Below are 17,333 nucleotides of genomic sequence, written 5' to 3' on the forward strand. Positions count from 1 at the left end.
AAAAGTCTGAAGGATAGCCAAAGTGGGCAGCCCGTGCTGGTATTTGGGAACATAAGGAAACTGAGACCACCTCTCTGAAGTACATCTAATTAAGGGGCCAACAGTAAGCAACCCTTCCTCACCACTCTTTATCAAGTGAATATAAACATCTAACTTCACCCTGTTAACGCCACAGTTTGACAATAAACACAGCACTATGGCTCTGAGCTGGATCAGAAATTTCAAGGCTATGTAACACACACACTGACTCTGGCTCTTTTTTGGGCTTAATTTGTTTAAAAAAAAATGTTGACAGGCTAACTTGGTTTTGGCAAGCTTTACACCAGATCAGATATCGTCTGCCTCTGCTGCTGTAACAACACCGTATCAGGTATCGCCCATCTTTCTGCAGCTACTGTAAAAATACAAAACCAACGCTAATTCTGTGCTTGGGCTAAAACAAAAGTCTGTGTCTGCATCTGATCTGAATCAAATTTATATTGATGAGTTGATCAGACAGTGCACCAAATTAGTATTCATGATCCTTGACCAAGAGCCTTGGATGCCTACTGTAATCGATAGTGTCGGTGTCCCCTTTTACACTTGGTTTTGCATGATCTTTAAATCTATTTCTCGGTGTTTCTCAACCGTAAAAAGATTCTCTGTTTCCAAAGGGATTCAGCATGTGTCCGTGTGTGCTCCTGCTGTTTACAGCTCCTGAAGAAAACTGACTCGAGCGCCGAACCTGTCAGGCCTGCTGGGCACCCCGACTGGCAATCCAGGGAGCGCATCCCAGTGGCCTGGAAAGGAGACTTCGAGGGGCGGGCGTGGGTCCTGCCTCCCGGGGACGGAGAGCGCGGCGGTGCCGCAGCACACGCGCGGCCGGGCACTCCAGGAACTTGGAAGGAGCCCTGGCAAACCCACCCAAGCCTCGCTAGCGGCGCCTCAAGCCTGGCAGCAGCACCCCGGCAGCAGCAGGCCACGGCCGCGTGTGCGGCCTCCCCACGCACCCCACGGGCTGTAGCGGGGGGGTCTGACCCGCCCGGCCTCGGGGAGGCTTCTGGCCAAGCCTGCCCTGTCCTGCCCGCCCCGCCGCGCCGCAGCACAGGCGGGCGAAAAGGCTGGGACGGCACCCCCCACCCCCCCCCGGCAAACCCCGGCGCTTCGGGCCTGGCCCGCCCCGGCCGCCCTTGGCGGGGTGGGGACCGGCAGCCGCTCCCCGGGCTCGGGTGGGCCGCGGCACGGGATGGCTCAGCTTTTCACGGGGCTGCCCAGCTGAGGGGCCCCTCGGAGCGCTGAGTGCCCCCCGGGAGGGGACAGGGCACCCCGTCCTCTCCACGCGGCCGGGACCGAGTGGCCGGCACGGAGCTGTCCGGGGCGGGGCGGTAGCACCGGGGCGGGAGCGGGGGGGGGAGGTGCCGCCGCCGCCCGGCCCCGCCCGGCCCTCCTCTTCCGGGGCGCCCGCCCTCCGCCCGCCCTTTCTCTCCGCCGCGCCCGTGGGGAGCAGCTGCGGCCGGCGCGGCCCGCCGGGACCCGCCCCGCCTCTTCGCCGGGCACCTGCTCGGGGCGGAGCGGCGGCGGCCGGAGCGGCGGCGGGAGGCGGCGGCGGCGGCGGCTCCGGAAGCGGCCCCGCTGGCGGTGAGTGTGGGGGCCGGCGGCGGGGCCTGGTCAGGCCCGGCGTGGGGGGGGCGGGGGCCTGGCCGGTGCCGCGGGCAGGGTGAGGCCGGGCGGGAGCCGGGGCCGGGCGGTCGGAGCCCGGGGGCCGCGGCGGTCATTGTCCCTGTCAGCGCCGCCTGCGCGCCCGGCGCCGGACGGCCCCATCCCCCGCCTCGGCGGCCGGGCAGGGGCGGGCCGGGCCGCTGGGGCTCCGCCGGGCCGGGGAGCACGAAGCTGCCGCGCCCATCGTAGGACCCGCCGGCCTGCCCGGCCCGCGGGCGGCCGAGGCGAGCGGGGAGTACTGCTCTCGTTCCCCACGCCGCCCCGGGAGGCGTGGGCCGGCGGCGGCGGCGGGTGCTGCGGGGACGGGAGGTCAGTGGGGGCCCTGCTGAGCCCCCCGGCTCTGCTGGTGCCCGGGCAGCCTGGAGCAGCGGCCGCCGTAACCCGCCTCTCCCCGTGGGCGTGCCCGCGGGGGGAACTGTGCGTGTACGTGTATACAGGTCCACGCGTGTGTGTTTTGCGGTACGAGGCACGTAGCTCAAGCGCTCGGCCAGGTTTGGGAGGGCCAGGAACAAAGCAGGGGGCAGTGGGACTGGCGGTGCCGTGGCCTCGTGTCTCGACGGTTCCCGAAAACCGGTGTTGCTGTGACCCGGCTGGGCCAGCGGCCCAGCGCCCCACGGCGCGGCGATGCGCTGTTACTCTAAGGACAGCGTTTTCCTCAGAGGTGAGCAAGGCATCCGAGGCAGCAGTCCCTGCTCCTAGTAATTTATGTGCTGTCACACACAGATTTACAACCGTTAGTGTGTTTATAATAACTTAGAGCTGCACATGTTTTGTACAGCACCCATATCTTAATTTTAGCATGTCTTTGGTTTAGCTTAATACATTTTCAGGATTGAGTCAAACCAAAGCAAGATGAATTGGTGCTGATTTGACCCAGTCTGTGGGGTTTTGATACTACTTTGGTTGATTTGGTCCATTATGCCCAGTTATTCATACACATCTGAGGGGGCAGTAATGTCTCAGGAGGAATCGGTGATAGCAATCTCCTTGCTTGGCTCAACTCCATCCAGAACAGCAACGCCTAATTTTTATTGCAATTCTTAAAACGCCCCAAGTCACTTGTAAATATAGTTTAGGTTCCTGAATTACAAGGGTTTAAAACAAAGGCTACTCAGATTGCTGGGAGATTTTAATTACCTGCTTACGTTGTGTGTTTCTGGGCCTCAAGGAAAAGTGAATCTTCTGTGAAAGTTTTTGCTGGGTGTGGACGGCTGAAGGAAGAGCGTGGAAGAGGGTGCCAGGAAGGGAGGGGAAGAAACATGCAAAAGGCATGGAAGGATCTCTGGTGATACAAGTCATATTGTGGCAGGCTGTGAGACACAAGGCTGGGCAGAGAGGGGCAGAGAACATGGATGACTAAGTCTTTCCCCTTGTTTTCATCTTCCCACTCTGAAGGACTAATCAGAAGCTACAAGAATTTTTCTGTTGGCTTTTTTTTAATATTGGTGTTGATGAGGTGAGCTGAAATTAATTAACTTCCTTTAAAGACACACCCTGTTATCCTGATAAACAGCTGTCTGTCTTAATGAGTGTCCATGTACTCCTCCACATCTGCCTTCAGCAAAATAACTGGTATTTCTGCCACCGCTTTTGTAAGAGCGATCAAACCATCTCTCCACCCGCCTGAGCTGTGCTGAGATGGGCTTGATTTCGGTGCAGTCTTGCCTTGTGGGTGTTCACCTGTCAGGAGGTAACGTAGGCTGGGTTGGTGTCGCAGCAAGCTGGCAGGCGATGTGGTTGCACGCGGTGAGGTTTGCTTTTCCTCTCAGGTGGCAGCAGGCGCTCGCTGTCTGCGGGGAAAGGAGGAAGCGTGCTGGGAGTCTTCCAGCAAGGGCTCATTTCTCTGGTGTGGCTGGGGAAGGCAGCCTGGAATTCCCGGCCTCCTGGCAGCACTGCTGTGTGGCGTTGCTGATTCTGAATAACTAAGGGGTTTCTTTTGGTTTTCCAGTGTTTTTGTGGCTTAAGGTGAAAAAGCAAAGGTCTCCATTATGGTTTGTACGTGTTGGAGAGCTTTCAGTAGGCAGGAAGTTGTGGCTTGTCTCTGGGACTGTGACAGGAGCGGATTTAACATGTTGCTGGTGGCAGCTTAGAAACTGGTAGGCAGAAGCAGCTGGGGATGCCGCTGTGACATTTAAGGCTCTGTAATAGATGGGCGTTAAAGGCCTCTAATTCAATGCATTATAGAAAAGGCTCACCAATACATTTATGAGTTGTGCTTTCTGTAAAACACACACACAAAAATGTATATTTGAGAGTGAAATACCTGATTTATTATGTGATACAGATTTATCCTGCTCAGTCTTTCCAAGCTGGCATTGTAATCTGTTTTTCTGCAAAGGTGAGGCACCGCCTGCTAATTAGTGCCATTAAATGGGTTAGTTTTAAATGAGAGCATGCTGAGCTTAAGCTACATGCTCAGTAGATCTGCTCAGTTATTTTTGTTCTTTTGCTCAAATATGCAGGGGAATAATTTTTGTGTATCCCAAGGAATTGCTTAAAATTTTAGTGGTCCGTTAAGAAGTACTGTATGCTTCAGCTAGGCCTGAACTTTCTATCCTACTGGGAGTGTAAGGGGGAGCAATGATTATTATTTTTATATATATATATATATATATAAAATTTAATATTATATATTAAATAATATATCTATTATTTAGATAGATACACTGTATGGCAAGCAGAGGGGAATGATGCCTGAATGCTGCCACTGGGTGGGATGGTTACCTTGCTAGCATGAGGTCTGGTTGTCTGTTAATGATCCTCAGTATTGAGATACTGCCTGTGTAAAGCCTGCCTCCCCCAGCTTGTACCAAAGAAAAATGATAAAGTTGGGGAGGAGGACACAAAGTTCTCTAAAGCTGCAGTGACTGTGGTTTCAGGAGACCAGAGGGAACCCTATTTCTCAGCAGGCAAACTGGAGCATTGGAGCTCACCTCTCTCGGGTGGTGGCACACTTGGCAGGAGTGTGGGCTTGTGGTGCTGCCTCCTGCCATCACTGCCCATTGTTCCCAGCCACAACTGCTTGGGGAAATGCTGTGGACCTGATCAGGAAACTTGGTAAGCATAGCATGGGATAAAAAGAGAAAGAAAGGGGAAGAAAAAAAAAAAGGAATATCCCTGTCATCTCCCTGGTGGTGTCATCTCCAGGCTGTGTTGCCAGTGCAGCTGAAGCTGCAGTGGTCTGGGGGTGCTTCCAGGCCTACTGCAAAATATTTTGGAGATTCAAAACATGACCTTGGATGTGTGGAAGGTGCTCTGAGAGTGACGGGTGAAGGGATCTGTAATCAGAAAGAGCACTTGTTGAGTATTGGAGAGCTGTGAGGAAACTGGGGAAAGAAATTTGGATCTTGGTCACTTGTGTTGATCTGTTACCTGCTGTGTTGTCTAAAAGAGGGAATGGTTTAGAAATCCCTTAGCCAAGTTTCATTTGCCTCAGCTGGGGTGTGCGTCCTTGATGTAAACAGCTGTTCTAGCTCATAGTTTTCAGACCTGTCACATGCATCCTGCCCTGAGGTGATGTGCCTCCTGTCGGGAGTCTGTGGACTGGCAGAGCTGTAACTGCTCCAGGCATCTCTCTGGTGCTGGGGCAACGATGCTGGATCATGGGGTAGGGTTGCACTGCACATGTCATGACATCCTTCCTCCAGCCCCTGCAGGGTTGGGGGTGATGGATGAAAGTGCCAGTTGGGAGCTGTGGTTTTGAGGTTGAGGGTGTTTAGTAGAAAAATCGTTGAGAAATGGGTGCATGTGTGGCCTAGCGTGGCACTGGGAGACACTGCCTGTGATGATGGTACTCAAGCCAATCTAGGAAGCACTGACTAAAGGAGATTTGAAGTCCTGTTGCAGGTTCTCAAATGTTTTGCTGGGAGATGTTTCTCTGTACTTTTTCCTGGGCATTTGCTGTTGGAGGTGATAAGATTTGCCTGGAAGCTGAATGGGCAAGAACATGCCAGGCTTGTGTCCTGCTTGGACAATGGCTGGGGTGGGAACTGCATGGGACAGCCTTTCAATCAGCTACGATAACTTACCTACTAGAAAAGTTGCCAGTTCTATACTTCTTATTTAAGGATAGGGTAAATGGCTTTCTCTATTGCAGGCATCAAGATCTTTCTTCTTTTTTTTTTTTTTTTTGTCTGGATTGTAGCTGAGCTTTTAATTTGATTTGTATTTCTGTCTAATATTGGCTGGATTGGTGTTGTGACTTTCAATTTCTGGTTTCTTTTTCTTGACAGACACTGCAGCAATACATGCTTTGGCGTGTCACTCGCAGGTTCTAATTGATCGCCACCTAGAAGTCGGTCAGTGAAAAGCTTTCAGCTACTTCTTATCTATTTGTGCAGTGAGAGAGTAGTGAGCTGGGTGGTTTTTGCAGCAAGGGTCAATGTGTCTCTGTCTACTGTGTGACCCAGCCTATGAAAGACTTGCTTATCCCTTCCTCTAAATGATTTGGGAGGCAATGGCAGTTAAGAATCCCTTAGAGGGGTGAGGAATGACCTTCCTTCAACTACAGGTGAAATGGCAGTTGAAGAGCAGGTCCTTGATGGTGAGCACTGCTACTATTGACCTGCCCTTTGCGTGTCCTGCATTGGGTTTCTTCCATGATCTGTTGTAGATGATGGAAGGCACTCAAAAGGCATGTAAAGCAGTCCACGTATTTATGGTCTGTTTACAGGAGAGTTAACTACCTCTGTTCAGTCTGTGCTCTACCTGCAAGGTTTTAGCTGTTTGGAGCTTGCTGGTGTGGGGCTCTTTGCATTAGGAAGAGCTCTAGTTCCCCTCCATTCAGCTAGATGACTGCTAGAAACTTGTGATTTCTTGTATTTCATGATGGAGAAAATCAATGAGATTGAAGATTGCTCTGTTCAGGAGAGCAAGTTGTTAAAAATTCATAGCCTTTCTGAAAGAATGTGTATTCAGGTTGGCACACCCATAAAATTTCTGGTTGTTTTCAAGATACTCCTTTCAGGTTTGTAGTAGATACTACAAGAATTTCGTACTTGTCAAAGCACTCATCTCTCAAGGGTGGAATCAGAGGAGAGCTGGCAGCAGTTCTGAGGCCATTTGTCTTGAGAGGGAAGTTGTCTGATTTCAATTCCAGAAGTCAAGGAAAAGAAAATAAAAGGTGGGGTTTCCATTAATATTTAAAAACTATCTAAGCACAGATACTGATAACTCCTCCAATGAGTCACTTATTGTTGTAACACAACAAACACAAGCAGCTCTATGAACCTAATAATATTGCTTTCTAGTTAAAAAAACTTCTTTGTGTTTTCATAGTGACAGCATCCCATAGAGTACAGCAGGAGGATTTGATGAAATTCAGAACACAGATCATAGCAGGTCCTGGTACCTCTGCTCCAACATGACCTGGCCTTTCAGAAGCATCTGGATGGCTGACTCAGGAACGATAGTGTTCAAGTAATTCACTTGATTCAAGTAATTCTGCTATAGACAGGCTTGCTGCCTGGTACCACCCTACAAAAAGCCTGCTTTTTGATTTGCTTGTTGATTTAAACCTGAACTTAGCAATGTTCTTACAAATTCTGTGTAGATTAATTTTTTAATTCTAGTGTTACACTGGGAATCTTGATTGGAGTCAAGTGTCTGCTGCCTTCACATGCTGCGTATTGCATCTTGAATCTTGCTGTGAGGAAATCGTATTGTGTGGGTCACTTTTTAGGAGGTGCATTGCAATAAATGAACACTTTCTTTCCACTAAACAAAAGGAGTGTCTTCATTGGAAATTACAGTAGTCCTCTTTATCCTAAGGCAAGATCTAGGACATGCTGTCACAGTTCTCATGCATTTAGTACGATTGTTTAGCCAGTCTTGAAAGAATAAGGAATCTCGTTACGTATGTACAGTTTCTAGCTTGATTGGTGTGCAGTGAGAGATCGTCGCGTATTGGGTCCTGTATGATGGTTGGGTGGGATTTAATGGTACTTTTGTCTTTTTGGTGTTTACATATTCACTTGAAAATGAAGGATAAAATTCAGAGCTGAAGGGAAGATAGAAGGAAAGAATTTGTATGGCATATAGAACACTGTCACTTTTTAAAGTTTACAAGAAGAGAAGGTACTAGTGAAACTTTGAAGCTTGAGGGACATGCACCTCTTTTTGAAATGTGTTAGGCAGGGTATGTGTGTGTGTTTCTGAAATACTGTTCAGTAAGATGTGTTTTTATGTGTGAGAAATAGGAAAATATTTTGGTCACAATATAACTTTGAAAAATAATACTTAATATGAGTACTGGCATTGGAGTGTCATTCTTAGCTTTGGCTAGTATGATCTTTGAATAAGTAAAGGGCCTGAAGTTAATTCATGCTATGTAGTCCTCAGGTACATACTTTAGGATCTAAGAGGCAATGCTAACTTCATATTTGAAAGTTCAGGGAACAAATACTATATGTTGTCTTCGGGGTACTTTGGGGTTGGTGTTTTTTTCCTTCACCATCTCTTGCAACACTTCTTAAAACTTCTTACCTTGTCTCATGGAAAGATTAATTGCAGAGCAAATACTCTTATGGCAAACAGGAGACATGAGATTTTTAAAATAAATTCAAGAGGATTTTCTCCAGAACTAAGCCATTGCTATGTCTTGCAAATAGTTGTCCGGTTAGCTTATGGTGCAGCTTAATGAGCAGGAAGCAAATGTTTCCAGAATCACTCTGAAATGTAGTAGGTGGCTTGTCTAACATCCACCTGTGGTGGTAGACATCAGAAGTTTGTTGTACGTTCTCCTCTAAGATACTGCTGGTTGGGCCATGAGCTAATTGTACAAAAAAATCAGATACAGCAAGATGCAATATTTTATTTGACCAATTAGTGTGGGGGAGCGGGTGGCACTGGGTCAGGCATGTGGGTGCTCACCTACTTCTCCAGGTTTCTTGCATATCTTAAAGCTTTCTGGTTTTTCTCCCCTTTTGATTTTAGTTGGTGAGGTAAGATTGTTAAAAGAAATTATTTGAGCACTGGGAGTGTCAAAAAGGCCATACTTGGCCAGTCCAGACTAGTTTTCTGTCTCTATGTGTATATGAGCAAATACTTTCAGAAAATACCAGAGCACATATAGAGTGACATTGACCTGGGTGTATTCTTCCAGTTTCAAGTGTCTGGTTGTTTATTAATTTCAGAGCTGCTGATGGATCTGCTTTTGTATATATTTCTGGCCTTTACAGCGTCTTGTGGTAATTAGCAGCTGTAGGCATGGGTATGTGGTTCAAATTCCAAATTTTAACCTGTTACCTGATAATTTCACTCTGCTTTAATCCTTGTGTTTGCTAAATAATGAATAATTATTCTGTTCCTATTCACCAGTCATGTTACTGGTGAGTTTATATATCCTTTCATCATGTGTTTTCCAAGTTCCTAGTATCTTTTTGCAAATAAGAGCAAGAAGGGTAGATTCCACTGATTATTTTTCTCATTCTTCTATAGCTTTTATGAGAAGGGGTGCCCAGAGCTATTTCCAGGATTCAGGACCAGTGCCTTCTATCATAGTGCATCCATTGTATATTTAAATGTGCATCTAGGTAGTAAGTTATTAACAAGTTAAGTCTAAAAATGAAAAGTGATCTTTTGTACATGGTTTTATTTGGATGAAGTGTGTGATGATACGGCAGTTAAGATGTGATGGAACAGTTAAAGCTTACAGGAGGTCTGTAACCATGTAGAAATATCAGTGTATATTACAAATTTGAAGTTCAGAATATCACTTGGTGCAAAAACATTTTTCTTCATAAACTTGATTTTAAAGCTGGCTGTCTCTCCCCTCTGTTATCTATAGCATTCAATACATACTAACAAGTACAACATTTTTTCAGTTGCTGCAGCTTGCTTGTGAGATTAACATTTAAAAACAGAGTGAATAGGCAACACAACAAAATGGAAAGAGAAAAAGGGAGCAATGGTCAAGTATTTAAATCTTTATAAAGAAAATAAACTGTGTTCTAAGAGCAGCAATTAGGAAAAAAGTTATTTGCCTTAATGGGAATTGGAGGAATCCTAAAAATATGCCTCACCCCAACTTTGAAGCATCTAATACTATACTTGTTAAAAAACAGCTGTCCCTGTTGCAATTTGTAGTGCGATTCTGTTATCATAGTAAACTGTATTATTTTTACAGCTTCAAGAAACTCATATAAACAGTGAGAGAAGATGACAAGGTCTAGATCAAGATCACCACGATGGAAACCAAGGTAAATATTTATCTATAACTTGCGTTCTGAAATGTAGCTCTGTGTGAGGATTATAATTAGGACTTAAAACTTGTGTAAAAGAAAGAAAATTGTATCCAGAATTGCAACTTGTAAAGTGTATCTTATAAATTAGAATTTGTTTTCCAAACTGAATACCTTCTGCAATTTCTTTTCCCAACTCACAATTTTATTGCGACTTCTAAGCTGGAGGTGTTAAGGTTTTGCTGTCTTGTCAGGAACCTTGTTCAACTTGCGTGTTTTGGGACTTGGAGCTACCCTAAGCACAAAATACAAGCATCAAACTAGTTAAGGTTATTTTTACTCAAGCACCACTGGGTTCATTTAATGTCTAACTCACTCCTGTTTTGCCTCTTGGTCTACAGGGAGGGCCAGATTGACTGTTAAAAAAAATACTTCTGAGTTTAAACACCACAGGCGCTTTCCAAGCCTTTGGGGCTGATCTTTAACACGGTTAGATATGCCTTGCAGCATAATGCAAACTGAAACCATGGGAGTTAGTGCCCTTCTTTTTGGACACTAGCCTAGAAGTGTGTCATTGATGTTCGTCACCAGAATAACATCCAGGTTACTTCATGCTGCTAGTTACCTGCCTGATTTTTAGGACTTGGAATGGAAACTTGAGATGTTAAAACTAGGAGGCTGGAATACAATTTTAAACTTTCAAGAGCTTGAAGCTGCTTTTCTGATGGTTTTGGGTTGCTTTTCTAAACAGACTAAGTTGTGATGACCAAGACCAAGGGAGTTTGTTGGATAACACAGAAAAATGTATGTGGGTTTTTATTTGTTCGTTTTTAAAAAGAAATCCTGTCTACTTCCGTGCTAGATTGATAGTTGTGAATGTCCTTTGAGTGAAGGGCAGGGGCGAATGCCCCAGCTCTCATTAAAATGCAAGCCTTAACCAGAACAACGTGGCATGGCAGCAGCAGTATGGGTGCTATTGGAAGTTAGCCATTGGAGTTTTATGAAGATCTGTGGTTCTGAGTTTGAACTCGTTTGCAGAAATGGAGCAGATAGTTACACCAAATTGTACATTTACAATATGCATACAGAAGTGACTTCCTTGAATTTTTTCAATTTATATTTTTCAATGGTTTTATTAAAAAGTGTGTTGAGAGTGTAGAGTGTATATTTGAATACGAGTAGAACTGTTATGTCTTGGATTACTTTCTGATTCTTCCTAGTGGCTTGTGCTGTTTTTATTTAAGGAAATTTTGTCTGAAATAACTCTTCACAGGTTGCTTTCCTTTTTGTAACTGTAGGTGAAAATGCAAAGCTGAGTGATGCAATTGGGTGGATCTTAGCAACTGAAATTTTTAATAGCAAAACCTGCAATAAGTGTGGAAGTGCATATGTGTACATGTGTGTACATGTACAGACAATTATACAAGAAGACCAAAACATCTTTCTCAAACTTGGTCTTTTCTGCAGGGAAAAGCCTACCTGTGTGACATTAAGTAGGATAATTTATAATGTTTTCAATCAGTTTTTGGGGTTGTTTTGACATGCAAAGAAGACCTGAAAAGTTTTTTTTCTTTTTAAAAATTTTTTTGAGGCTCTTTGTATGCTTTTTTTCCTTCCCCTTTTTCTTTTGGCACTGAAAAAGATAGAGAATGCTTGAGAAGTGTGAAAATGTTTATAACAGTTGTTTTCAATGTAGTGAAAACTTCATATATATGAAATTATTTTTAGTTTTACATGGAAAAATGCAAAGAGAAAATGATTGTCTTACTATTTTGAGTGGGTATTTTTACTATGAAAACTTTCAGCAGAGTGAAAGTAAGCTTGATACTCTAGCCAGGCAAGTGACACTTTGAATATCCTGGCTTGTGTTTTTAATTTTTTACCAGTTGATTAAAATTGTATACTAAATGTTCCCTAGGGAATAGAATTTCTCATGAAGAGGTTGTTTCAATTTTATGGGACTACTCAAAGTGAATTTTATTTTTGCCTTAGGTCCTTATCTCCAGCATTTAGGAGTCCAGAGCACCATAGGCAAAGGCATGCTCATATTAATTATGACTGTGAATATAAAAGCTTTCGTAAGGACCCAAAGAAACCTATGCCTTGGAGAACAGAAGATGAAAAATATGGACAAAGCAATTCCAGGTTTGCACCTCATGGAAATAACCACCAGAGAATATATGAACGTAGGTCACCTTCACCAAACCTGAAAAGAAATCTCATGGAAGATACTTACAGTCATAAACCCTACAGAACACACTCATCTGAAAGAACTGAAAGCAATAGGAGATGCCAGTTACCACCAAAATACTCAGAAATACCATATAAAGAGCATGATCGTCCATTTTACCAACACAAAATGGAAGAAAGATACATGTTTGAGCACTACAAAGTCACTGGAAATGAAAAAGGAATGAAACCTTTTCATAGACCATTAGGGGCTTCATTTAAACTTGAAAGAAAATGGCATGAAGATGACTTGAGGCACCAGAGGTTACATGAAGAGAAGTATGGTCAGTCACCCAGAAGAGTTTCTGATGAATTTACGGCCAGGAGCTCTTTACAGAAGAGGTATAGGAATAAAATAATTAAAACCTGGGTATTGTGGTGTAAAGCCTCAAGTGAAAGTCTGTTTTCATTATAGTTGAAGATACCCACCTTGAAACACGTTGGCCACTTTGTAGTTTAATTATGGGCGACTGGTAGTAGTGAAGTATTTGTCTTTTAAGTAAATCATAATGATGGCTAGAGTATGAAAGGATAATATTTCCCTCTTAAGAGCCCCTGCACATCTGTACCTTGGCGTGAGGGATTATGGGTTAACTTGCCACGCATTCTGCTGTTCAACATTCTGCACATATAAGTTCTCGCTTTCTTCTCTAGTGCAAGTGTAAATTGCTTTATGTCAACACAGGTATCCTGAAGATCACGATTACAGAGAATATGGGCACACGTCCAAAAGGGCTAAAGAAATGGAGAGGTATGACGGTGGAGAAGTAGCAAGAAATTCCAAGTGGAAGCAAGAACGTTCTTTTCCACTGTACCAAGAAAAGGAGGAGCAAAGAAATCTGGGTGCCCAGTCCCACCGATCGGCTGAAAGGGAGTACTCGGAGGGTTCTGTCACAAAGATAGCCTATGAGTACAGTCACAAGCGGCGCAGGCATCCGGATGGGGAAAAGCCTTTTTCAGACGATAGAGCTCAGAAATATGTGAAGCAGGAAGACCAGAAATATGGTTCTTCTAAGGGTGTCCGGAATAGCAAAGAGTTAGATTACTTTAGTGGTGGAAGAGCGAGACGGACTGAAGAAGGGCACGTTGAAGTACCTGTTAAATGTAGTTCAAAGAAGGTCTGCAATGCTTGTGTTAACTCTTCCAAAATGGAGGTTGATCTGAGATCTTTTAAAAACAAACCGAAGGAAAGAGTAAGGAAAGAAGGGGAATTCAGGCAAAAAGTAGATTCCTCCGATAGCCAGCATGATTCAAGTCATACTGTTTCAGATGTGAAAATGTCAGATGTCAACTGTAGGAGGGAACGTCTCACAATCAAAGTGGATATGAAGAAAATGGTGACCAAGTACAGGTATTGCTTTCCCCTCAGCTCTTCTTCTTTCTTCCTGTCTCTTTACAGTTTATGAATATTGGCGGAAAGCCCAGTTTCTTTAAGCAGTAACAAGGATAAACTAAGGTTTTACCTTTTAAATTTTATTTCCTTTAAAAAATTAAGTTACACAGGCTGGAAACTTACAGCCTACCTCTATTAAAAACAAACAAACAAAAATCCCCTAGTTTATTTCATGCAGCTGTAGTAGGAAGTGCAAAGAGCCCATATGCCTGATACAAACCTGTACTTAAATGTTGCTTTTGATAAGAAAATGTATTACTTTTATTTAAAACCAAAACAATGAAAGTAGAGAAGCCTAGTCCTGTACTTTCTTCTGGAATATGATGTAATTTTTTTGACTGAGTCACCCATTTCCTCTAAAAACCAGATAACCTTTAAATTACATAAATCTCAAGCACACATTCAGATGTTCAAGATCTGAAGTTCAATAAAGCTGTCAAAAAGTTAGAGATCCATGGGTTATGTTGTTTATTGTTGTAACAAATGAAGTGGCAATCTGTTGATGCATCAGAACTGAAAAGCAGTAGAGTCTGCTTCTGTCTGTCTTCTGTGTAATACTTGTGGTTCCCTTTAGCATTCCCAGTGCTGGCTGAATTGGAAAAAAGTGGTAATATTATGAAAATCTAGATGATGGATACATGGTAGAGGGTAAGCAGCTTGGCTTGTGTAGATTTTTGCAGGCTTTTCTGGTTTGTTGCCTTGCTGTTGCAGGCAAGAATGTCATATAATGACAGTAATACCTTTTGGAAGGGAATAGCTTCCCATCCAAAATGATTAGCCTTCATTTTAAAGGTATTTTGCCTCTTGTCCTAAATAAAACATCTATATCAATTTTTTCCCTTTCTGGTATTTCAGATACATGTAATACAATAGAGGGTTACAAAGACAAGTTGCTGCCTGCACATAAGGGGCTAATATGAAAGACAGAGGAAAGTGGAGTAATGCCTGCCCCCTCCCCTGTCTAGGACATGCATTTAACTTTCTCAATGACAGTTTAAGGAAAGTAATGTCACTTAATTATTGTTGGGTTCTGTTGCAAGCCCACAGGACGATTCCTCTATCTAGTAGCCTCTCGCTACTGTTTTTGAAAGCCTTGCATGATGAATGTGGTAATTATTTGCAGACTGAAGAAACTATTACATTGATTGCAGCTAATGTAATGTCTGGAAGGTTTGCTTTTGCAGCCAAAAGTGCTAAATACTTTATTTTTTTTAAAGACAAAACCACTAATTTTACAGAAGCTGATGACTGGGAATATTTGTGCTACCTACTTTAGGCATTTAACAAACACCTGACTTGAAATGACACAGCTGAGAAGAATACTTTCTTTATAAACCTGGGGAGCAGGTAGATAATTCAAATCATCTACAGTTGAGGCTGTTTGGATTCCCTCTTGCATGCATTTATTTCCAGTTTACTGGGGGCAAATAGATGACTTCTGGCACCTGCTAGAGGCTATTTCTGATACCATTTTTGTATGAATTTCTAGTCTTGTTTGCTTCAAATACAGGATGGGCAGGCACATAATCACTGCAGAATGCACAGTAAACAGTCTTTATCCTAAAAGCTTTTATGTGGGCTGTTTGAGTCCTCAATTTGTCTTTCCAAATGACAAGCATTTTTCTTGCAACAACAACAGCAGGATTTTTAAAGTGTTAGTTTCCTTGTCAAAATAATTCTTAAGCAGCAGTGCAACCATTCGGGGCGTAAACTTACTTAGAATGAGTAAAATTTGACAAAAAGATGCTAAACATGTTCTTAGGTTCACACATTGCCACTGTAAAGCTGTTTCACTAGGCTCAAGTGATGATTCAGTTCCCAAAGATGCTGTGAGATTTTTACATCTCTGGACTGTTCTTGAACATTATCTGGTAGCTCCTTATAAACAGACACACACACAATTGCCTTCCAGAATTATACTAAAGTAGTATATTAGGATCTTCATTTGCCTGTTTTATTTGTTAATCTAGATGAATTAAGTTTAAAATTCACGAATTTTGTATCGTGAACTTCACTGGAACAAGGATTCCTGAGAGTGTAGTCATACCTCTTTGTATTTTATCATAGCTTTTCTTTCTTATGGCCTTATGAGGTTTTTTAATTAAAAAAAACCCAACAAAATGAGATTTCAGTTTCATCATTTATTCCTAGAATTAACTTCTTAATTTATTGCTTTGTTCTACTTGTCTATTTGAAGTTTTCATATAGAGTGAATTATTTTAAAGTGAATTATCTGCAAATTTTTATTCTAGGACTGCCTCTAGTCATACTACAGAGAGACAGATGTCCCATGATCTGGTCGCTGTTGGCAGGAAAAATGAAAATTTTCATCCAGTGTTTGAGCACATGGAATCTGTAACACAAAATGTTGAAAATGACCCATCAAGAGAATTTACTCAGGAAATAATCACCATTATCCATCAAGTTAAAGGTGGCTGTAATATTTGGGGTATATGTATGTGTTTATGTATTTATGATTATTAAATGAATTAGATGTGCTGTCCTTGTAAATATCAGGTGTTTGCCTTTGGCTTCATTTGTATTTTGGCTTCATTCTGTATTGTTTAAGGAAAATGTAGGTTGAGGATTTAAAGTAGTTGGGTGGAGTATGATAGTAAGATCTCAGTCCATAATAGAGGCATAATTGTGGAGTGTTAAGGTCAAAAGGATTTTATGCTAGTACTACTTAAGACTAACCTGCTTGTTTAGGAACAAGAGAGGAAAAAAGGAGCTTTGCTCCTTTAACTAGGAAGTCACAACTTCCTAGTTATATGTAGTTCCTTTTAATTGTTCAGATTAGCATTTAGACTGCTGCACCATGTTCAGTATTAAATTTTATTTACAGATTCTAGTCATTTGAGTACTACCATAATAGACCTGACAAATAGTTAACACTCTAAATGAGCTTAATCTTACTAAATAAGAATGATGTCTGATTTGGGCTGGCCTAATCTTTCATATGTGAATGTTAAACTGCAAGTAGAAATAGTTTGAAATTTAATCTCAGAAGTTATCTTGGTGTCCTTAAGAGTTAATCTTTAAAAGATACAGTTTCCCACTGTGCATTTCAACTACTACAAATAAACATTCTTGTATTTAATATCTCTTCACAGCAAATTATTTTACAACTTCTGACATAACTTTACATGAACGGTTCTCAAAAATTCAGGATAAACCAGTTGCAGATATGAATGAAGTTAAAATATGTTTGGATCCAGAAATTCACAGGTAATTTTGATGTGCTTTTTGCCTTAATTTATTTGCATTAAGGTAGTTAATCTTCATAGACTTTACACAATGTAAAGTGTTTTTTCACTGACTCTAACCTACCTGCCCATAGCCTGTAAAGAATTCTGTAGTTGGTCAATAATGCTTTTGTTATTTATGGTGATGGCACTTGTTTTATGTAGTATTTTTGTGTTCCAGGAGGATTGACATGTCTCTAGCAGAACTTCAGAACAAACGAACTGTGCAATCTGAATCTCCCCAGGTATCTTGATTACTTAACTTTTCTGGCAAGCAGTAAGTTAAAATTATATAGATGTAAACAACATTTCCCCTTGGTATTAGAACATCATTTTTACATGTTTTGAAGACCATCAGTAATTCTGACTATTTTGAAAGAAATGCACTGATACCACAATGGTGCAAATATACTCTGTTGACTGATGAGTAAAATGGAGGTGTGTTCTCCAAAGCAGCTGAACTGTGGTTATTCCTCCTGCTTGGACCCCTATCTGTTTTTAAATAGTGTAAATATTAAGTAGGTGACTGACATGTGGCTTTTCCCCTCTGAGATTAGAAAAAGCCTTAATGTTCCTTCAACCCTAATG

General features: G+C 42.8%; 1 protein-coding gene across 3 annotated transcripts in view; it reads left to right on the forward strand.

Moving 5' to 3' along the window:
* Positions 1-1,476: 1,476 nt before the first annotated feature.
* Positions 1,477-17,333, forward strand: part of BCLAF3 (BCLAF1 and THRAP3 family member 3) — a 33,642-nt gene continuing 17,785 nt past the window's right edge. For all 3 annotated transcript variants that reach the window (XR_012621946.1, XM_074814689.1, XM_074814690.1), the window contains exons 1-7: positions 1,477-1,617; positions 9,824-9,896; positions 11,871-12,449; positions 12,793-13,458; positions 15,753-15,931; positions 16,614-16,728; positions 16,927-16,990. Coding sequence is in view for 2 of the 3 variants with exons in the window: in XM_074814689.1 (XP_074670790.1) it covers positions 9,856-9,896; positions 11,871-12,449; positions 12,793-13,458; positions 15,753-15,931; positions 16,614-16,728; positions 16,927-16,990 (1,644 nt within the window). In the remaining variant the exon portion in view is untranslated. The remainder of the gene's footprint in view (positions 1,618-9,823; positions 9,897-11,870; positions 12,450-12,792; positions 13,459-15,752; positions 15,932-16,613; positions 16,729-16,926; positions 16,991-17,333) is intronic.

The sequence above is a fragment of the Strix aluco genome, chromosome 2, assembly GCF_031877795.1.
Source record: "Strix aluco isolate bStrAlu1 chromosome 2, bStrAlu1.hap1, whole genome shotgun sequence".
NCBI classification, from domain to species: Eukaryota; Metazoa; Chordata; class Aves; order Strigiformes; family Strigidae; genus Strix; species Strix aluco.